Source organism: Pseudopodoces humilis, chromosome 5 (assembly GCF_049639895.1).
Source record: "Pseudopodoces humilis isolate 2021_Gansu_Grassland_sample_001 chromosome 5, ASM4963989v1, whole genome shotgun sequence".
Lineage (NCBI taxonomy): Eukaryota > Metazoa > Chordata > Aves > Passeriformes > Paridae > Pseudopodoces > Pseudopodoces humilis.
Genome location: NC_142204.1, coordinates 8,721,226 through 8,745,002, shown reverse-complemented (window position 1 = coordinate 8,745,002; position 23,777 = coordinate 8,721,226). Strand labels below are relative to the sequence as shown.

The following is a 23,777-nucleotide window of genomic DNA, read 5'->3' as shown; positions in this document are numbered from 1 at the left end:
TATTTAGGCCTCTTACTTGTCCCTGATGATCCCCCTTCTGCTCCACTGATGCGCAGCTGTGGGACTTGTCTGCATTAAAACCTTCCACTGTGTAATCCAGCTGTGAGTAATCTGTTCCTCAGGCAGCTAGGGTGGTCTTACTGAAGCAAGTACTTCAAATTGTTGAAGTTACCCAGAACGAACCCCCATGCTTCTTTCTTGCCTTCCTCCCATACTACTTATTTGAAGAATAATTTAATTACTTTTTTAAGTACTTGTTTTGACTGATGCTGTCAGTCTTGAAGCATTCAGAACAAGTTCTGCTCACTGAGATTGGAGCACACCTCCCATTGCTGCTTCAGTGAATGGCCCACACAAATGTAGCATGGATTAGAATTAGAGGGCTGTCACAGTTGTATCCTTAGAGAGGAAAGCTGTGAGTTTATGTAACAGCATCTTCAAACTCAGGTGCAGTAACAGAAGCCTTCTCTTTTGAGAATTTCAAAGCACAGTCCCAGAAAGGGAAATGTAAAATCTTCAGTCTCCCTAAAAGAAACTGAACCATCAGTCAGAGCACCAGTATCAACCTGTGTGAGTTTCTGTGCTTATTTCTACAAACAAGATGTAGCAGCTCTTAGAGAGGAAAACAACCATGCAAATTCAATGGCATCATCAGCTGCTTTGTCTACACAACAGGTTGGTTGACATGACAGTCTTCTGAGATTTAGCCGCTCACCCCATTCCAAAGTCTACTTCTGATTGCAGTAGCTCTGTTTGTTCCTTCAAGTTCTGGTTTTTTGAAGCATTCACTTCAGCTTTCACCACTCCTCCTGACTGCTTTGCAGGACTTGCTCTCCTCCTGCTCCCTCCATCCCTGGCCCTGCCACCAGATAGCTCTGGGAGAGAGAGTCTAACTCCACCTCCAGTCAAAACCCAAGGGGCAACTGAAACCTGCCTCATGTATGTCATCAACACTTTCCATTTCACTGGCATTTCTAGGAAGAGGTCCCTGAGGTCACTGGGCTCCTGATGTAACCACCATCACAGTGAACATTCCTATAATGAAATGAACTGAAAATAGAGCAAACTTCCCGCCAGCAGGGATCAGGTAGCCCTTCTTTTGAGGGGGCTGGGGAGGATAAGACAGTAGAAATGTGGTAATTAGGTGAACTACTGTCTTTGCTAACTGTATTCATCAGCTAGGTGCTCAATACGCTGCAACTCACAGCACAAGTTGCAGACTGACTTCTACCCAGAAAGTGAGGGCATGAAAAGCCCAGAACAAGGGGGACAGCACTAGGGTCCCAATAAGACTGTTACTTTTTAAAGCCAAAATCACTGCAATTCAACTGAACTTACCTAGCCAGACATCTTAATTAGCCAGCCATACACCCAGCTAGTCTGTATTTGTTATTAATCTGCAATAAAAGTTCTAGCACTTTTAGACGGTGTAACATACACAATACCACAACTGCATTATACACACAAACCCACAACTGAGAATTCAGGTAGAACAGTCTTCCTAATACATAAGCTTTGACTGGCAACAGCACTCTCCCTTTGAATCCTGCCTGCAAAGAACTTCTTGGCCCTCAGGTACAAGTGGTTGCTCTGAGGCAAACTGAAGTGTTTCTGCAGTAAAGCCTTCAGCTAATTCTGCACTTCCAAGAATATTAGAAAGAGTCACCATAAATAGAAAAGGAAAGTGAGCTATTTCTTGCCTTCTGCAACACCCACCCCTCTGGGAAGGGGCTGCTTTCCTGGCATGTAAAATGCTACCAAACACTTTTGGAGCATTGTCCTTCTGCAATGGATTGCTCACTTTGAGGAGTGGATTTCAGCTGCTGTTTCCAGGGACTCACACCATGCTCCACTGCTGTAACAAAGCCAAAGTGTGACACTACAGGCAACAATGAGGCTGGGGGATCAGGCCATTAAACAAAAAACAGCAACAAAACTAAAAGAAACCCTGTAAATTTGCCTCTCTTTATTCAGTATCAACTGTGCAGGTGAGGGTTCCATCACCATTTCGCTTTCCCAGTGCCAAGTCCCAAGCAGTGCTGCTCACATCTTGTATTCAAACTGGACATTAGTGCCAACCAGAACTGTGACAGCCTTGGGGGGAAAAAAACAACCAGCATTTATTTTCATTCTGGGGACATGTTTCCTCTCAGTCCCATGACAGAGGCAGCCCCAGGGCAGCTGAAATCAGCCACCTCCATGGCACAGAGTGGGTGCAAATAAAGCTGAGGTGCACTTGCACTGCCCAGACACTGTGGTTGGGAAGTAGGAATGAAGAATGAGCAGTAAGGCAATTGGAGAAACAACACACATGGAAAAGAGCCACACCAAAGGTTTTAATGCTAGAGCTGTGGAACATGGAGCATGTAGGAGGCTGAACAGGGTAACCACCCATAAACCATGGAGTGTTCACCCACAACGCTGGCAATCAAAATACCCTCTGGCAGCTTGGGAACGGAGGGCCATTCTAGCAGTACCTTGGGAAACTACTGGCTCACAGTCTGAGAGAGGAGCTGGCTCATGCAACCAATGGGCCTGTGAAAACATGTATTTCTATTCTCTCTGTGTAAAAGCTTGGAGGAGGGGAAAACACACTTTAAATATTTAAGTATATTTAAATATATTTAATTTAAAATACATATACTAAAAAAATAAAAAAAACCACAAAAACTCTTCTCTCCCCTTCAGCAGATCTTCACAGGAATTGCCCAGCAGGTAGGCTGGCACTTAAGCACCCTGTCAATGCATTCAGTGACAAAAACAACGGAAATAACAAAGCAAACCTGCTCTGCATGGGCAGCACAGTGACCAGTGTGAGACACAAGCAGCACCAGTGGCAGCACAACGGGAGAGTTGCAACAGCAGAGTCCAGGGAAGTGCCAGAGCAGCTCAGGCCAGAGAGGAACCACAGCTCCAGTGACTCGTCCTGCTCCCCAGCTTTTCACAGGATCACATATCAAGAAGCTTAGGCTCTACCCCAGACCACACACCACCCAGAAAACAGAGAAGGGCAGCAGTGTCTGGTTTCAGGAGAGCATGCTAAACTATTCCCTGTTCAAAGCACTAAATTTGTGCTAGAAGCAACAGCTGGTACATTTGCAAAAGATACCTGAGGCCTCCTCCAAGAACATTTGGCTTGGAAGAGGAAATGCATAAGCAGAAAGGTGATTCCAGTCACATCTCCAAGCTCCTGCTAAACAGCATGGGAGGGAAGCATCAATCTTACCCTGAGCATCACTTGCATCTGAGCTGAAGCTGAAAGTAGCATGTGGAGCAAAGTCACAAGGACCAGTCAAGCAACAAACAGCAGCTCGAGAAGATGTGGCAGGACATGTCTCACCCTCAGCAAGAGGGCCAAAGATTTACAGCTCCTGAAGGCAGTGACAATGTTTTAAATAAAATTGTAAACTGTCATTCAAGGGCAGTTAGAGGGTGCATGCTTCTTACAGTACCCATGCAAGAGACTATCACCTGTGGAATGAAGGTGATATTGTGAGCATTGTGATATATGTGAGCATTGAAAACGGTTGGCCTTCACATTTCAGCTCTTATTTCTTTCTAGTTCAGATATTATGCCTTCCACAACCTGCCCTTGCTGTTCAAGAAGCTCTGTCTGTGAGGCCCAGCAGCACAGCCACAAGCTTAAAGACCAGTGTTCCTAAGAACAAACTTTCTCCCATTCTCAGCCCAAGAGCTTGGTGTTTTCTGGCAAATGAGGAAGGAACTGATTTGCAGCACTTGCTCCTGGCAGCCTTCAGTTGGGAGTACTACTCCTTTCTCCTCATTAGCACTGCAGGGAGCAGTGCTTTGATCTGATACTTAATGGCCTGAGGCCAAATGTCTACAAGCCTCAGAAAAGTATCTTACAGGAGAGAGCATCTGCCTTGAGATCCAGTATCAGGATCTTCCCAGTGGCACAGGCTTCCAGCACACTAGGGTGTGGGACACTCATGAGATCCCACCTGGCAGACAACTGAATGTTGCATATTTAAAACATCCAGACAGCAGCATCTGGACAAGGAGGACAAAAATGGCTGCTGACACTATTTAAAGCAGCTCAATATTCTTGTGTGTCTGATGGTGGGAAGCAGAGATACATTATTCCATGATGGACAATGAGGACCCAACAAGGGCATGGCCATGACAAACAGCTTTTCCTGGGTTAAGTCTCATGTAAGCTTTTAACAATCCAAGTGTAAAACATGGCAGGAACCTTTAACAAGGATGGAATTTTGATGTTTTATGCTGGGCAACACACAGCATATACCTGTGTACATGCAACTGTGTAAAACCTCTGGGGTGAGAGCAGCAGGCAAGGAGACCTGCTGCCTTTGCTAAAAAACCTAATGCTGAGTTCCCTTCTCTCCCTGAAGCAGTCAATCCCACTTCCCAGGACATTCCAGGGGGCTTCATTTCTACAGGACTCTTCTTCTAGATAGTGTTCAGCAGGCCCTGGAATCCAACCACCACCGTGGTTCTGATGCACATCTAAGTTGGCTGCAGTCTGCATGACAAAAATTCATGCTGGCCTTTGGGAATGCAACAAGAGAACAGACTGTTGCTTCTTGCCACCAGGCAATAATTATTACAATCAAAAACCTACTGCACTCTTACTTCCAAATGTTTAGAGACAACCTTTTGCTTAATAAATGCTCTTAAGTACTAAGACATATTGAAACAAGTTGCCTTTGGCAAGTGACCCCACCTTGTTGCTGTACTGGAAGCTGGTTGTCCCTGACTGTCCTCGGTGCTGGAACTGCATTTCTGACACACAACAACCCTTGGGGTTCATGGGTTCTTTGGCCTTGGTTCGTCTGGGAGGAGGCATGAACATCTCGCTGCCTTTGGAGCAGGTGGCTAAGAAGGGCCCCATGGTTTCAGTCATTCAGCAGCGTGCCACCACCAGCTCCTGGCACAAGGGTAGCTAAACCAACAGAAAGAGCCAAAGGACTTCCTGTGTCTCTCTCCTCCAGCCTCACACACTTGAAGAAGCAGCTGCACCCCACTGGTAAAGAAGGACAGCACCAAGGTAACTTGAGTGTCCCAATAAAAAAAGACACCTTGTGTCCAACTTTGGGATGCAAAGTGAGTAGGTTGGTATCGGTGCCTGTCAGAGTGCCATCAGCTGGGGCATGGGACATTGCCAGGGCAAGGGGGAGAGGAACACTAAGGTTTGCTTTACACCAACAGACATACATATCTAGAACAGTTACTCCTTTACAGCCTCATAAATTAGTGAGCCCACAGAAACAGGAGCCTCAAGGACATGCCAAAAACCCTGCCATGCAAACCATGTTAATTATGATAATGGCCAGATTTTAATAAGCCAGTTCCTGGCTCCCACACTTTCACCTATAAAACACACATATTTCCAAGGCCAGGGGATCTCAGAAATACCTTCCAGCCATCTTAATTGTCTAAACCCCAGTGGCACAAAAAACATGTTAGAGGGTTTGTCATACCCCATATCCCATTGAATTTTTTTAGTAAAAAAAAATAAATCAGATGAAAGGAAATTCCTCCTCTGTAAACCACAACTAGTCACAGCAGTGAAACAAATGTGTCTGCACAGGCGGTGTAGTGGCAAAGGAGACAGGAGGGCAAGAGGAGGGAGATGAGAGAATGGTAAATCATCTCCTTTGGGGAGCTCCTGGATTCCTGACTGTGCAGTTCTGGCAGCTAATGCTGCTCTCCCTCTGTTGCCCTGGCATAGAGTCCAGCAGCAGTGCTGCCCACTCCAAACACCTGCCAATGCAGCCTGCTGGAAACGTATCCGTGCCAAACATGGAGCGTGGAAGGTGAGGAGGGGGAACTGCCAGAGCGCTACGACCTCAGCTCCCGGTCAGGTTTCATGGAGAAGGGCTCCAGCCGCTCCCCCTCTGGCAGGAGGCTGTTCAGCCGCTCCATCAGCGGCACCGTCTGGTCGATGCCCATCTGGATCCGGCGCAGGATGGCAGACATCTCGTTGACCTTCTGGATCTGCTCCGCATACTTGGCGTACTTCTTCTGGCGCTCCTGCATGAGGCTGTAAAGAGTTTCCACAGAGAGGTCCATCTGTGTAAAAACAAGCAGAGCAAGGCTCATTAGGCCAACTGTTGCCGCAGTCTTTTCAGCACACCGTCCTTCCCAAAAGCAACCACCTTGGATGCTCCACTAACAGAAGTAACAGGCAGCTACAAAGGAGCTCCTCGGAAGGTACATAACCAGTTTGTCATGGAATGGGATGACTCATAGTTGTATACCAGGGAGAACATATGATGACCTCAATTCTCCACCCAAATACCTAAATACCTGATCAGAAAATTCTTCATTCGCAGGAAAGCCAACAGGTACTGCCAGGGATTTCCCAATAAACCCACACACACATCCTCCAAGTTATCCAAACCCAGGGAACTCACAGCCTCTGCCTACATATGAACAATATTTTCACTGGAGAACATTCATTTGCAAGTGTTAAGCTCTACCACAGTTGCCAGTGCTGATTTTGCTCAGTTTAGCCAGGTTACTCTGCAACTAAGCCTTTTAACATGAAAAGCTCTTACTACCATCATCATCAGGAAATCTCCAGCCTTGAGAGAACCACAATGGGTTGCTAGCGTCCCCAGTTTCCCTGAAATCCAAAAATAAGAGTGTTATAAGTGACCCCAGGAGAGATATTAAGTAAATTAGCTATGCAATTAAACACAGTCAGTATCCAAACATGGCTCAAGCATGATGACAATGACAGGAACTGCAGTGCTGTTCCTGCCATTGAGTGATGAAGGCAGCCTTTATAATTCACAGCCCATTTTTCTGTTCAGACAGACCTGCAATCTCCAGGCAGGATTCAGCCACTAGCTGCCAGTACCTGACAAACAAGCCCAGTCAAGACGGTGTAAGCTGTTTTACATATCCTAAGATATCTACCACATGTTCCAAGACCTCAAGGGCTCACTCGAAGCTTGGCTGCTTTGGCTCACTGTAACTGTACTTAACAACCCCAGTGACTCCAGTGCACTGGCTCTTCCAACTGGGATGTTTTTGTGGAAAGCATTCCCCTGGCTTGAGACTCAGCACAAGCCCACAGTGTCTGGGAGTGAAGGGCAGCAGTGGACACACACTGAGCAGTTTTAGCCCACTGCCACCTCTTACATTGTTTTCCTAAAGCTTTCCCTTTCTAATTGCTCCCAGAGGAAGGAGGTCACTGCTCATGATGAAGCAGCCTCAGGGAATTGATGCTGAAAACTCCTGGTCTGCCAAGAAGCACAGGTTCAAACAATATCCCTCTCCTGAATGGCGTGACAGTCAACCTGTCTGGTGGAGGACAGTGACCATACCTGTCAGCAGGGAGAAGAGTGAGTGAGAACCAGGGAGAATTTATTTGTGCAGTGCTAAGAAAACACAAGGTGCTGACCTGACCTGACTTATACAGCATGGAACAGGCAGGTGCAATCCTGACCCCATGTCCAGTGCTATGGGTCTGCAGGGGAGAGCCTGCAGCAAGGGAGGACTGGATGGAAATGGTGCAACAATGGAAGGCCCCACTGAGGAGGGAGGGCCGAGCAGAGAGAACTCTGCCATCCCACGGGTGGCAGCAGGGTTGGACACTGGGCATAAACTGCTGTAGCTGTATGTGCTGACAAACCCTTTCAAATCCTGGGGAAGAGGTCAAGTCAAAAATAGTCAGGTAATATTTCATTGACAAACCTAAGTTGCAAACAGCATTGAAAACAAACACACAAGTTTCTGCTGAACTGTCATGGGGATTAGGGGGCATTTTTTCCCCCCATCACTTCCATCAGAATTGCATATGGTACCAGTAGACATTTTATTTTGCCTGCACTTTCTACTGCTCTCAGGCTGAATTCTTCCTATTTACTTTCCTCTGAATTCCCTTCTCCATGCCTTCATGCATGGGACAAAATAAAAACCAGCAGAGCAGGAAACTCTAAATAGAGTGGAAACAATTTAAGCCTACAGAGGGGTTTCTATTAAAACTCCAGCTTAATAATTTAGTAGCTTGGGGCTAGCTCTGTAGAGAGAAGTGTGTAAAAAGCAGACCACCACCAACCAGTAAGTTCAATCCACTGCCTAAAAACATCCTACCTAATGAGAGACAGTGGCCTGGAAGGGCAGCCAGTGGGAAACCTGCCAAAAGCCAGCACGGTTCATTAAACAGAGCAGCATGGGGACCCAGGCAGAAACCTCTGGTTTTGAAGTTCTCCTCCACTGGCAGGTTCTTCACATGGCCTCACAGCACTGTACAAGAAGCAAAGCTACCCACCAAGCTTTCAAGCAAAAGGAGCCAAGGCCTCTCTTTCTCTCCATTCCAATAATTTCCATCTGCTGACTTCTAGGCTCCTTGTTTAAGAATGAGTAACATCCACTTACTGGTGGGGAACAAGTGGAGAAGCTGATGCTGACCTGCAATAGGAAGAAGAAATGCAGAGTGGCCTCCAAGGACTTTGCTACCTTTGGACATTATTCATAGCAGCCATAAAAAAAGCTGCCTCACAAGAAAGAGAAAGGGTGGAAGTGAGCATTTCCTATGATTTCCTTACACCTACCATCCAAGCTTGTCTGCTAAGGGAGGCCACAGCAGCTGCACAGCCCAAGACACAACAGGGAGAACTGAAGTGGAGCAACTGAGGAAAGGTCAATTTTTACTCAGTCTGAACCTGGTCTTTTTAACTATCAAAAAAAAAAAAAAAGGCAACTACATGTTAATTCCAGTAGATAAATGCCGATGTCTCTCTCAACTTTCCTTGAAGCAAGCCTAAGTACACACTTACATCCTTCCTGCCTCCTCCCCTTCCAAGTGAGCTCCTCCAGAGCCAGACCTTGTGCTTTTACCTCTCCTGGCATGCAGTCCCATTCCTCTGGCACTCAGATGGGGCCTTTAGATTCTGAGAGTCAGCCCAATTTACCTACAGCAGAGACTAATACTGGCCTGCAAGAATCCATAATGATCAGGGAACACACATAAGAATCCATCTTATTCCTATGTATTTAATTTTATACATCATACAGTATCAACAAAAGCATTTGGAAAAGAGGACCTGAGGTGGAATCTGGTCCCTCGCCTACAGCCAAGGCAGTCCAAGACACCCTCAAGGGTCAATGAGTGAATTTGCCTTCTCTGAAGAGTTTCCATCGACTCCCACATCCCGCAGCCCTGCCACATTCTCATCTGGAAAACATTCAAGTCTCAGCCTTCTTGCCCATCCCAGACTGTGAAGCTCTCTGGGAAGCCCATCAAGACACCCCAGAGCCAGCAGTTCTTCACTGTCCTACAACCATCTGAGAGTGTTTATTTGAGTCATTGTTTCTGCTCTGGTTGCTTCAAGCTTTCTATGCCAGGCCACCAGAGCTGAAGACAACTCCCTATTGCCCTGAACCCATCAGATATGACAGATGTGAAGCAGCGTAGTCACCAGTCCCTGACAACCTCACCATCACTAATCTGTCCTTCAAACATCACCACTCAGTAAGCTACAAACATCCCCAGCTTAGTGGTACAGAAAAGTTTCTGGAGAATTAAAAGACTGGACTTGAAGTATGTTAAGAAGCAACAGAACAAAGCAAAGGGCAGGAGCCAGCGTGTGATGTCAGAGTCCTAATTTTCATCAAAGCAAGAGGTTCTGCCCCATCTGGAGTTGAGAAAAAAAGATGTATTCTTAATGAAGGGGTATGAGCTCCTAATGCATATGTTATTTCTTTCCAAAAATCATTCCTCCTGTCAAAGCAGCAAACCTGAGACTGGACATGCCCAGAGTAAAAGACAGGATCTTTCTCCCCTTCCTACATCAAAAAGGGTACAGGAGTTTCTTCAGTTTTTCTTTTAGAAGCATAGGATCATATAAATGGACAAGCCTAAAACTTACCCTCCAGCATGACATACTTTTTTTGTACAGCCAGTGACATTCAGAATTTGTGTGTTTCTGTTTCAAAGCTCATGCCTCCTCTGTGGATTATCATCAGCGGGACACTAATTTATGCATCAGCTTCACATTTAAACATGAAATGATACCTACTGGGCTTTTCTTTTGTCAAATGAAAAAAGATTAATAATTACTTCCAATGACACTGCAAGATGGATATTTCCTCATTTAAAAGGGCCCCAGCACAGCCCCTCCTACTACACCATTCACATTGTCAGCCCTGAGTCCCCTCTGCATTACACAGGCCCATTTGTAACACCACACTGATGAAACACAAAAACAACTGAGAATACTGTCAGACATCTTGCACATCATAAATTCTTGCATTCATTTAAAAATTCTTCTTGGCCCACACTGCCAAGCAGAATAAAGACATTAATTTAGCCCACAAAAAGACTGAGGTCAGCACTGGCCAATGCCCAACTCTTTTCAAGGGACCACACTGAAAACCAACCAGTGCTCATATATACACACATATATATAGATATACTTCTTACTTGGCATTGTTTTATAATACCCCTGTCATGGGCACGTGAGTGTCCTAAGCTCTCAGAAACAAAGGTCGCATCTTGTTAGCTCAATGACTGAGAGACTAAAAACTACAGCTAGACACATTTTCCCTGGTTGCAGAACATGTGAATGCAATCAGAAGTTCATTAAACTTGGAATCAAAGTTCTAGAGAGGCACTGCTGACATTCATAACAAAACAAATGCATTTCATAAGAAGATGTTTGGACATTCCTAGCTTCTCCAGTCCCTCCTAAAATGCCAGTAAGGCAAGATGTTTTTGTTTCCCCCCACATTTAGTAACAGCCTTCAAGAGCTCAGCCAGACATGCATTTGTCCTGTGTCCTTCTGTCCCAACAATTTCCTCTCTGCTCCCATCCCCTATGGCTGCCCCTCCAAAATACACAGCTCTTAAGGTGTAACCCTTATTTCAGAAAGTTCTTTTGCTAGAACAGCACTCCGAGCACAGCCTTTCCTTCACATTGTCAGGTGCTTGACTGGGGTTAAATGAACATCTTTCCGCAGCTGCACACAAACCACATCAGAAAGTGGCAGGCGGGAACATGACTGCATGGAGTATTAGTCACGATGTGCTGGTGTGAAAATACTTTTCCATCAACACACTTAAAACTGAAGACAGCTTTCTGTACTGCCTGAAAACAAATGTGCTCAATGAATGGCTTTTTTTTCTCTCTTCCCCCCTCTCTTTGATAATGTCACGCAAAGTCAGCACTATAGATTGTGCTGACTTCCTGATGCTGGGAACATCCTCTGTTTCTCCCACTCAGCACACACCGGTAAGTGATAAACTGACTGGGCAGCTTCTGTGCCAGGGTACAGAGAGAGATACTCAGCCATAGATCTCACCCCCTTCTCTTCAGCTTCAGCCATGATTACAGCTCTCATGGAGCTGTACTCTTCCTCTGCCCCACTGCCAGGCAAACAACTGTAGTTTGTATTTAGGTTTTCCTTATCACATCTGAGATCAAATTCATTGCCAAAATATTCCTCTTGCTCCCTCTGTGATCTGTCATTGCTGTAAACAATTGCTAAGGGCTATTCTATCTAAGCATTGCACAGGTCACAGTCAAGTTAGAGAATGAAGAGTAACTATTTTAACTGGCTCTGGAACTGAAATATAGCAATATTAATAGATACATCAAGGCCCTTACTCCTAAAGACCTACATTAAACCCATGCTTAGTCCCTTAGTTCTACAGTAGATATATGATAACATGTATCAACATAAATAGCTGCACCTGTAGGAACAAAATTTAATTATTCTGGGAGGCCTTGGGTCATACAAAAGCATTCAGAATTCCAAAGAATAAGGAAGTTTATTGTTGAAATAGACTTTTCCACTTTTATGTCAGTCTTTGCCTGACTATTGTATTATTGGACAGGACGTGTTTGTCACTCCCACACAGTGTGGCCTCCTCAGCCCATACCTCCCTCGCAGCTCCAACTGGAGCCCTCCCTGCCTGAAAGCCTCTAGCATCCCTCTGCCAACTGATAGGCCCCCAAGATTAAGTTATGGCTCCTATCACTGACTGGTGCTAAAAAAAGAGTCCCAAAGCTATGACTGAAATAATACCTACCTCTTGCACAGACCTAATGCACCCACAGGCTTCCAAATGTTTAAAAAAGACAGGGCCTCACTTCACAGAGGTGGTAGAAGATGGGCAGCAAAATCTGACAGCCAGCTCTCTAGTTTGGACACATCTCCTGTCACAGTCCCATTCTACTGGTCTGTCTTATATTTCCTTCAACACCACAGATACCCATCATCTTTGTCTTTCAAAACAGCTAACGATTTTCACAAAAGCAAGTGAAACTCAGGGCACTGCAAAGCAGCAGTCACACCGTCCTCCTTCAAAGGAGCTGACTAATCACAAGCTTAGTTCTGCACCTAAGTCCTCAAAACAAACTGAGTCTTCCCACCCTCTCTTTCCTTCAGTGGTTTCGTCTTCTGGCCCATGAGCTGGCCTGACAGTCACAAACCAGCAGGATGACATGGTGAAAAGCACCGTCTCTCCCTCCTCCTGCATGTGATCCAGGGTTCAAACTCAGTGTTTGCTGTGGCTGTATCAGACCTAAATGCACAAAATTCCTTAAAAAGCAGAAAGGAAAAAAACCCAGAAAGATCCAATTTAACCAGTAAGCTTTCTAAACTGTCACCAAGAAAAGGTCATAGTAGTTTCTAGCTCATTGTCTTTGATTAATAAGAATGCCTTTTTAGAGCTTTCATTTGCTGCTTTTGTAGAACAATCTACATCCATCTAAGAAGTCACCTCTAAAATTTATCATGGCTAAAAATGTTAAGTTACATCCTGAGCATTAGAAATGCTTCCATACCTACTCTAAATAATCAAGTTTAAGAAAAATAAATACAAATACCCCACCCAAACAAGACTATTACACCTGTGCGTGCAATAGTCTCATAAAACCTCTTTTCTGGAATACCATTCCACAGTAATTAATAACACATTCCTGATCTGTCTTCAATTAGCCATTCCTGGAAAAGAAAAAATATGTATCTGTTACAGATCTATTGCCTAAATGGTAACTTGCACAACTCTTATTTCAGTCTATTTAATAATTCTGCTAGAAAACACAACCTTCAATCTCCTCTTTTCCTGATTTTACACTGCAGACACATTACTTGCCCACAACACTGCAATACCCAGCCAGAGCTTGAATGTTACAGGACAACAGCAATTAGAAATGTTATTTACCCTCAGGGGGTTATTTTATAATAAATTTCAGTTTTGTACTTTCAACATGTCAGAATGACTAGCTTTAAGCAAATTGATTTTCCCATCACAAGTAATCTTTGATTTGAAAAGAAATGACCACTATCATTAATGGGATGTTTCTCTGAAAACACCACCATTCTCATTTCAGAGTGAAAATAGCCAGCATCATTACATTTGCAAGCCATCTGCTATTTATTCTCAGCTTCACAGATGGGACCTGATAGCTGTAGGTCTTCTTTTCCACATGTCCTACAGAAGTCTTTCAGAAAGGAATGATATTGCTGTGTTTAGTCAGGGTTAGACACACTAGAAGAAACTTATATTTAAGTAGAAAATGCTATTAAATGTGGTCTCACAGAATGCAAAGGAACCGAGTTTTAACTATTTCCTACTGGGTGTGAAGTGTGAAAAGGACTATCTAAGACTCTCTTTTTCTCTGGGGAACTGCAGACAAAGCTGGGTTCACACACCCTGGCACACACTGCCAGTCCAACACATCTGGGTGCATCAGACCTCCCTCCATGTGCTCTGCACATGCCTTGGGTACATGCAAGAAGGCTGAAGTGTTAGATTAGCATGGACATGAGCCCAGCAGTCAGGATTTGGGCATTTCTGGACACCTGAGAGCCCTGATGAAAGTTTTGCTCTTTTCCTGCCAGCCACATTTCTCATATTAAAGTCCAAATCAATTTCCTTTCACCAAACAAACTCAATGGCATGTCAGTTCTAACAAAGTCAGTGATAATCTGAAAAACACCTGAAACATCTATCTGTAACTCTACCTTCCTTGTTTGAAAAGCACACTAAATGAGCCAAATACACCCCACTGATGTTCAGGGGAGGATCTACTCCTTCATTCCCAGAAGAGAGACTTTCAAGGCTGACTCCATGATACTTCCACAGTGCTAAAGCTCAGACATCCCAGCAATTTTCTGGAGGTCACAACATCCGGACAGTAAATGTTTGGCTTCAGGAAAGCCTCAAAGAAATCTTGAGCACTGTAGATTGTTTACAGACCAAGCTCTTCTGAGGCTATAGACTATTGTTCAAAATAAAGTAACAAGAGTACAGACCATGAGAGATCAGTGATTCACACAAAAGTTCAGTGTGGCAGTAGTGCCAGCCCTGATCCACTATGAGCATTCATTTCTATTGTATTCAGCTGTAGCAGCCTCAAGATTCACATAAAGCTGAGTGTTTCTTTCTTCTTTTTTATGTCTACTAAAGAATCTCTAGAATAAATTGATCAAATGCAAGAAGGCATTTGAAAATTTATAGTACCATCTGGTAGAAAAACTTATAATTGAAAAGTAAGAAGTTCAGTATCTGTGTAGCCTTAGGTCAGACATAAGGAAGAATTAAATACTAGACTCAGTTAAGCAAAAGGAAAAGCTATGACCCAAGAAGCCTTTTTGACCTTAAAAACTCTTATAAATTCTTTACCATATATTGCTGTTATGTTGATTTCTTTTACAACTGCTACCTGAGCCACTTTTTTGGCTGGAACTCATCTGAATCGGGGATTTTGTCTTTAGACAATTTGCAGCAAGTCCCAACAGCCACTCTTCAAATGCATCATTTGCTGCTCCAGTTAAAAAAAAAAAAATAAAAATTAAAGTCTTATTTTTTGTCCAGTTCACTACAGTTTTGGCACAGTTCATACACGTGATTACAGGGAATTTTACTATACTACAGTTCAGCATTTTATCCAGGCTTCTAGAGGCTGATACCACATCCAGTCAGGAGCAATGCCCACATGAATTAATTAATAGTAAATCATATGTTTCATACCTCAGAGTAGTGCTGCAATAATGGCTAATAAATGTTCATGGAGAGGCATTCATGCCCCAGTGGCACAGAAACATTTAGGAAACATTTAGGAAACCCTACCCTTCATAAAAAGCAATGCAGGCAGATTACTTGCACTAAGGCTTTGTAATGCTTTCAACATGAAGTCATCTCTGCAGATCACATCTGATTATTACTACAGTGCTAATTATGGAGCTGCTAACAAGGTTCACCCTGCTCCATCAAGTCTACTAACTACCATCTTAAAGACAACAGTGCAACTCCAAATATTTGCAAGTAAGGCTGACTAACCTTGTCTGAAACAAAGATTAAACTGCTAAAAAGCTTTTAGCCAATATTCCCGGCACCTCCACACCCCATCCCAATTCTCTGTCACTTAAAGGCAGAGTTGACACCTTGAAAATTTCAATTCAACACTGAAACAGGAGGCAATAGTTAAGAATGAAAGCTTGTAAATTGACTTTTCCTTTATCAACACAATCCTTCAGGGAGGGAGAAGGCCATTTAAAATCTACATTAATGCCAAACTGATTTAGAAAGAGAAATCATATAATTTTCTGTCTTTATTTGACTAAGCCAAACAAGCAAAGCTTTTCCAGTTTCCTCCCCAAGATTCTCCACTCCCCACACATCCTTACAGCCCTCTTCTTGTGTTATGAACTCTCCTTTCTTGAGCATTATGAGAGCTGCACACAGTGTGTCAGATGAGATCCCCCAGCTTTGTGCAAGACAATCAGCATACTCTGAGTTTCTACTGGAAGTACAAGCTGTGAGACACCACAGGTTGATATCTGCTTTTTTCCTATCTCAAATCCCTTTCATGCCCAAATCCACCATCAAGTCTGCTAGCTCTATAATGAAATCTAGCACTTCTTATTCCTATTTGAAGTTCTACATTCAACCGGCTGCATTGGGGTTGGGGTTGTTAGAGGTTTTTTCCACCTGGGAGAACAAGGCTACAATAAGAAATCTGGCTTCCTAGTTTAAGCAACCTGTGAGAAGGAACTGAATTATATTCCTTCTAGTACCTAATGATCATAAGCTCCATGCACTAATCCTGATGAAAAGTATTACTAAAAGGCTTTGCATGCTAGACTTGGGATCTTCAGTGACAGCTTCTTAAGCACCTAAGCTCTATAATAATACAAACCTTTTTGACTGCTAGATGCTTGTTCAACCTTAATTTGGAAATTCAGTTGTGGAAAGGATTCCAGTTTAGGTCTTTCCTCAAAAGGCCATAAAGCACAAGAAAAGGGAACATGCTGGAACTGACTACACACATATATTCTAGAAGCAAGGGACTGTGACACCAGACAAAGCAGTGCATGTCAGCAAAACAGATTTCAGACTGTCACCAGCGCAAACAATCTTTCCTCTTCCTTTATAACTGCTACATCCCTTGATAAAGTTTGTGTACAACAGAGCACTGGCCATCTGCCTCAGGCATACACTACTAGACATTAATTCTCTATATTTAAAAAACAATTGTGAAGCCTTTTCAAGAGCATTTTAACAGTTTGGTGCTGGCTGATTAATACACCACCCTACCACTTAGGTGTTCAAGCTACTTGCATAGCAGACTGGAGAAAAATGAGCAACATCAACTAAAGGACATGAAGATTAACATTTTTCCAGCTTAATAATCCTGTGCATTTCTTTCTGCATGATGGTGCCTGTTGAGATTCCAGTCTTTATAAACAACACTTCATTGTTGATGAGAGGAGAAATACAGAGCTGGATAGATTGCCACAGTCCTCATCCGACAACTTCCAAGATGCCAAAGACTAAGGTATTGATTTCTTACAGAACACAATGTTCCCTAGTTTTTTTGTAAACAGCAGTGTGGCATTAAATCCCTTGAAAATACAAGTGGCATTTCAACGGAGGTTCTTCCCCTTTTCAGAAATATTATAGAAAAAGGAATTCTCAGGCCCATTTCCCTGGACTTGGGGCACTGGTAATTTAAGTCTGTGAACCAAAAGGCTCTGTTTTGCTTGCAAGTTAACACAGCCTCGTCTAGAACATTTTTATGTGTTGTGTCAAAATTAAATATGTCTGCATTTTCATTTTTGCTGGGCTTCTTTTAACAGGCTTACTTTTGATTCCCTGAGCCTTCCCCTTTAATGGGCTGAAAGGTAACTTCATGGGCTGGTCCATATGGGCCTTCAAGCAAAGGCCTGAAGCTGAAGATACATTTTGGACTTAGTAAGGCCATTCATCTTTTGCTGGCCTAATTCAGTTTAGTCAGAAGATCTATCACTCTCAGGGCATGTCTGCTGAAAACAGATTTCACAAACAGTCTTGGAAACTCAGGTCTGAAACCACCTACAAGGAAACCATGGCGATAAACACCTCACTCAGCTGAGTCCTAAAACAAACCAAACCAAAGGCCAGGCATAAAACACCTCCCTGAAATTTCTTCATTTGAGTCCATTCCCTGAAGGGACACTGCTCAGCTGTGACTGGAGTATGGGATGAATCCCAGGCACTCCAGATCTTTCTGCCCATGGGAGGGAAGGAGTTAGGAGAAGTGCCTGTGGTGTTTCACGTAGTAGAAGCTCTGTGTGCTTACAGCATATGTGTACCTTGAGTCTGTCTCACTGCAGCTGTGGCTAACATAGTCCCCAGCCAGGCAATGTCCTGCCAAAGTTTCAGGCCCAGATCTCATTAATTCCTGGTGATGGAATACTTTCCTGCACTTAGGACAGCTTTTCCCTTTATCACCACCTTAAGGGACCTTGCCCTTAAATCTCCAGCAGGGAACATCAGACTGCTACAAGCCGTCCCTACCACAGCTAGCCCTCCCACCCCTACAGAGTGGGGGTTAAAACCATGGGCCATGCCTACAGCAAACCCATCCTTCCCTCAGGGTGAACAAAACCATGCCCATGATTTCTGCACACCACATTCCCCAGCAGGTTTTGCCACAGAATGATGGGGTGTCTCTGGTAAGAACTTGCTTTATGTCACAGAAGCAACATAATTGCAAATAAAGCTCAAAAGGCCACATAAATAGCATTCACAAAAAGATAAACTGAAATCCCTAAATCCCCAGATTGTTGGGCACACACAGTGACACATAATGGCTGAATCACAATTTTTGAGTCTTAAATGCATGAGGTAAGGTACAACATGCTTGTATATAAAAGTGATTTTCTTGTCAAATGCATAAGACTTGCTGCTTATAGGAAATAATGATTGAACTTCTGCTCATAATTTTAAAAAGCTGAATTGGGACACATGATGTTGTGTTTGTGTGGCTGCAAAAGCTATTTATTTGCCAAATATTTAAGGACTGTATTTCTGGACAACTTAATACTAGAGAAACTTAAAACTAAAGGAACATTTACTTTTTTGCAGCAAGCTGGTAAAGCAAAAAACAAACAAACAAAAAAAAAACAAAACAACTCAAATCCATATACATGTTATTCTGGAGTATTTGTTCAAAAGAATGAACTATTCCCATAGAAGAATTTATAGGTATGAAACAAGATATACACTGCAATTTTCCGCATGGCAAACCAATTACTGACATTAATACCTGCCTGGACAAAATTTATCTAACTATTATGAATATAAAAGTAATATTTATTATATTTGATAACAGGGGGGGTTTCCCCCAACTCTCCCCCATAGATGCATGCCAGCTTAGACTGAGACATTTAAAATTTCATTTTATATTGTAAAAACTGCTCTGTTTTCAAAATTATTCGCAGTCTGGGATTCCTATGGCAATAAAAGCTACAACTAAACACTGCATTAACATTTATTTTCAAGGCAAAGCATCAGAGCCCTCCCAGTAACCCATTTCCAAATACATTTTAAGCACAGTGCACCCAGGAACTACATCTGCCTTTAAGGGTACATTGGATACTTCAAAAGCACAACTCCATTGATAATGCTGGAAGTCTACTAAGAAATGCTGAAGATCTTTTCACTCAAAGCTTCTTTGAAAAGTGCTTAGAGGGCTTTCAGTTTCCCTTCTGCTTTCATAGAAAGAAGACAGGCCTCAATTTTCGCATGTTACTAGTAGTTTTTGGATGCTTACCTTCAGATATTTTGTAAGATGTGATTTTTGAGAAGCTTAGTACCTTGTGCACACAATAAACCTTTTTTAAGGCACTGAAACTAGACTATTTTGAAGGCACAGAAAATAATGGGCCATTTCTGAAAATTTAGCTCTGTTCCCCAGCTTTTACCTATTCTACTTGTTCCCTATTCCCTGGTATTCACCATCCCCTATCACATGACTCTTGAAATTCTCTCCCTGGCACACAAAACAGATATCCTGCACTGGTAAAGACTTAATGTAAAGTAGTCCTCTCCCCACTTATTTGCTGCTTTCCCCCAGTCATACCTTTAGAGCCGGTCAACATTTGTCTTCCAATTTCAAAGGGGTTTTTGTTAGAAACCCTTTGTTTTGCAGATCACAAAACTGGGGCAGGCACTCCTGGTGAAGAGAGCACATGTGGCTCCATCAAACCCACAGCAGCTGGAGTTCCTCAAAACTTGAACAAGTCACAATGCAAATCTATAGTATTTTCCCTAAAAAGGTGCAAGCACATCCTCCTTTTTTTTTTTTCTTGACAGTGAAGATAAAACCTCTTCTCTTAAGTAAATCACTGCCCCTCAAAACCAAAACTCACTCTGGTATGAACAACTGCTGAAAAAAGGCACCTGAACCAACCACCTTCCATCACATCTTCAATTCTTTCCCCTTCAAGGAATCTCTTGGACAAATGTATTTCTGCTCAAGAGAGAACACAGACACCTGGAAGCTGCACAGGTTCTACATTTAGGAGCAGATATGGATCCAGCCAACACTGCACAGAAATTCTGGCTACACTGGGAAATGGGATGGAGAGCAAAGCTAGACTGTACTGCTCCCTGAAAGCAGGGAACGCACAGATGGGTCTGCTCAGACCTGCAGTCGCTACTGTCATGCAAGTAGGGTTTTTTTTTTCTTTAGATCACTCTCTTTCCCATTCAGAACCATTTTAAGTCAGACTATGTGCTGATTTGCAAACCACCACAGTCAATTCTGAGTTATTTAGGATATATTCATTTACAGCAGTACTTCTGAGTTTTGGCAGAATCCAGGAAACTTCTTTCCTGGTGACACAGACAAAAGATATTTGCTCTGGGACATTTTGTCAAGGAAAGACTAAAAAAATCCTGGCTGCAGTCAGTGTGAGTGTAGCATATTATACAGCAGGACTATTAGTATGGAGTCTGAAAAGTGAACATACTTCAGACAAATCATAGGAAATCAAAGACTGAAGCTCACCAACATTTTGTAGAAAGTTAAAAACATCTGTCACTTGACAACTCTATTATCAGAAGAAAAACACTTCAGTGCTTACAGTGTTAAAGAAAGGGAAAGGGAAATACTGGCTACCAAAATGGAGATAAAAGAATTTACTGTCCCAGCTTGTGCACACATTCTGCTTTTCACAATACACTTGATTTTCTCTTTCATTTTTATGCTTTACTAAGGGTCAAAGCTTTGTGTATATGGCAAAATTAAATCATTGCCGACAAATCGGTGAAGCCAAAGGCGATTTCCTTTGTCTGCACTTGTAAGGAAAGACATCCCCTGCTCTGGTTCAGCTGCACCCTGTCTTGTCAACAACTGTCAGCAGTGGTTCAATTTAGTGCATCAAGGAGAGCCCAAACAATTTGGAAAGAGTGATTTAAGCCAAGTGGGTCCCACCCAGATCCTCCAGAACACACATTCAGAACAGCCAAAGCAAGAAAAACATTTAAAAATTATTAGGAAAATGAACAGTAAAAACCCACCACATGTGGCAGAGGGACTGAAAGCATCTGAAGTTACTTTAAAGTTGTGACAAAAAAATACCAAAAAACCCAAAACAAACCACAGCTGATTTGTCAGTTCCCTGACTTCTGGAACTCCCCATTTCTCCATCTCTTTGTCAAAGAAGTCTGTTATAAAGAAGCTAGTGAGAAAATAAGTACCATAATTTAATTTATTTTAGATGAAAGATAATCACAAGTCTTATGAACCAGAAGAAAACCACCGTAGCTAATTTGAAAGGGACTCTGCCACTTGCCCTATAGAAGGCAAACCCAATTAATGAAGATTGTACTGGTGGTATCTACCAAAACTTTAAATCACATCACTACTCCCTCTCACACTTTAACAGCCAGAAGAATTACTATCTGCTTGGATTAATGCAGTACACTGTCATTAGGCTGGCAATTAAATCCCATTTCTGAGATTGTGAGATCTGAGTCACCAACATCTGCAAATATCTTTACATCTTGTGTAATAGCTGGCCTCAGATCTTGATACACCAAAGTAAAAAGGCCTTTTTAATGCTTCCCACATTGTTTTGGACTTACAACTTCATGATGACAGCAGCTTCTCGAAACAGCCCATGAATCAAATTTATTACCCAGTTTGTCATGTGAGATTTTCTTAACTCTAAGCCAACAGAGCAACAACAAATCAAGGTCAGTGTTTATACTGCGTGAATAAAAATTAACCACATGCTCAAAAACATTTTTTGACACTGGAAAGGTATTTGATCTCAAGAACTTTTGACATATGCAGAATTCACTAGCTCTTCTACACATCTGGGAGTATCTGAGAAAACACCTCAAGCAACATTTCCCTGTCATGCCAGTCTGTCTTGATTTTAAAAAAATAAAATCTGGCAGCCATTCTAGTGCTTTCAACATCAGTAGTTGATAACATAAGAAAGACAATCCCACTGCAGGATGACCATCCCAGGAATTAATTCAATCCCAAACAGTATCATTCAATATTTAAACAGATCACTGTTTGGTTTGTGGTAACAGCAGCAGCACAGGAGATCTTTTTGCCATAGAGGTCAGAAATGAGATGGCATGTTGCAGGCTTTGAAAACAAATCCAGCGCTACAAATCCACTTAAGTATTACCTTCTCCAGCCACAGAATATGTTGAGATAACTGTTTCCTTCCTTAAACTAGACCCTAACCATGGGGCATAATAAAATGTAAGCTATACAGACCTAAATAAGGAATGCTACCTTAAAAACTTCAGTAATCTTGTACTTCTTTGAGAGCTGCTTGCAGCACTTGCCATTCCAGAGGAGCAGCTGCTGTTTATGGCCAGGCCTCCTCAGGCACAGCCAGCAAACACACAACCTGACAGGACCCACAGGGAACACCTGGGGATGTGGCTTGCAGGGCACACCCGCAGGGATCCTCTGCCCTGCCGAGGCTGCTCTGCTGGCTGCTGCAGGTGAGCCAGGGCCATGCCCAGCCAGCCCCCACGGCCCTGGCACACAGCCCCGGCCCTTCCCTGCTCCGCACCTCCTTGATGCGCTTCACCAGTGCGTTCTGGTCAAAGGCCACGGCCTCTGCACACTGGTGGAGGTGGTCCTGGTACCGGAGGCACAGCTGCAGCACCTGCTGCGGGTCCAGCTTCTCCAGCTTGGTGTTGGTTGGAGACGTCTGCCCACTGAGGAGTCCTGCAAAGCAAAAGAAGGTCCAGAGCTAATCTGACTGTTCATACAATTAGTTCAGCTGCAATCCAAGAGACATCAGAACAAACCCAGCAGACACAATTTAGGTGGGGTGATGAAAAGCTAGTTCAGAATCATCTAAGGATGTTTTGAACTTACAGCAGTGCATAGAACAGTTTGCCACAGAGCTTGACCCTTCCTGACAGAACCTAAACAGACTCTAAATGCAGGTCCATAACACACATCTCCTTGGTTTTCAGCGATATGCAAGTCCTGTTTTTTCTCCTCCACAAGCAATCCTAAACTGGGAAGAATAAGCCCTTTCCAAATTTAGGTATGCCAGAAGAAGAAGCAGTTGAAATCTGCATTGCCAGAAGGGCACTGGAGTCATACTATTTTCACCAGACTCACGCTACCAAAACCAGAGCTCTAAAAATTCACTGGTCCCCCAAAATAAACCTGAGTAAACAAATGGCCTGCCTTAAAGTCAAATTATTAAGGGTGAAATGTCTGCATTTTGCCTACCTTGCCTTTTTTAAAGCTTCAGAACTCTTTTAACTTCTAAGGCTTTTCTTTATACTCTCAAACACTTAGCAATATACCTTTTTGTTTCTTTAATATGGAATTAAGATCCCTACCTAATTTTACAACTAGGTTTCACAAAAAGCTCACAAAGAAAAGACACTGGACTTAAAAGTGGGACACAAATAATATTCAGAGGAGCAAAACTGCCTAGAGAAACTTCTCCTGCCCATTTTTTGTTGCCTACTTGTGCAACTTGAGAAAGTCTGCTGAGCTCAAGCATGTGTGTGCCACACTGACCACCTTTCCCACAGCAGCTGGAAAAAATAACACTAAGCTCTCAGGCCATCAATTTTTTGCTATTTAATTTAGTTACTTTCATTTCATTTTCCTTCAGCATGAGCACCATTTTTTTCTTGTTAGGACACCATCTGTGACAAACTGCACATACACACAATATGCTTTTCCCAAAACATCCATCAAGCTATGTAAACTGAATTCAGTAACTGCACGCATGTGCCCTCTGGGAGTCTCATTTTACAGACAGGAAAAGACATTAAAACAGCAAATGTAAGCAAGAATCACACTAAGCAATTAAAAAAGTAATAAATGCCATTTATTTGGATTAGAAATGCTCTTCTAAGAAGGTACCTCAGTGGAAAATGGAAAGTATTTTTAATGGCCCCCATGCCTATTGGAAGCTACAACTGGTAACATCGAGTTCTTGCTAAAGGACAAGAACAAGATAGAAACCAAGAAGCAAGTCAGAACTATCTTATGAATATGAGC

General features: G+C 43.0%; 1 protein-coding gene across 1 annotated transcript in view; it reads right to left on the bottom strand.

Annotated features, from left to right (window-relative positions):
* Window positions 1-1,951: 1,951 nt before the first annotated feature.
* BORCS5 (BLOC-1 related complex subunit 5) overlaps window positions 1,952-23,777 on the bottom strand; it is an 88,427-nt gene continuing 66,601 nt past the window's right edge. Inside the window, exons 3-4 of the mRNA XM_005527004.3 lie at window positions 22,315-22,472; window positions 1,952-6,054 (exon numbers count right to left, since the gene is read on the bottom strand). Coding sequence (XP_005527061.1) covers window positions 5,824-6,054; window positions 22,315-22,472 — 389 coding nt within the window. The 3' untranslated portion in view covers window positions 1,952-5,823. The remainder of the gene's footprint in view (window positions 6,055-22,314; window positions 22,473-23,777) is intronic.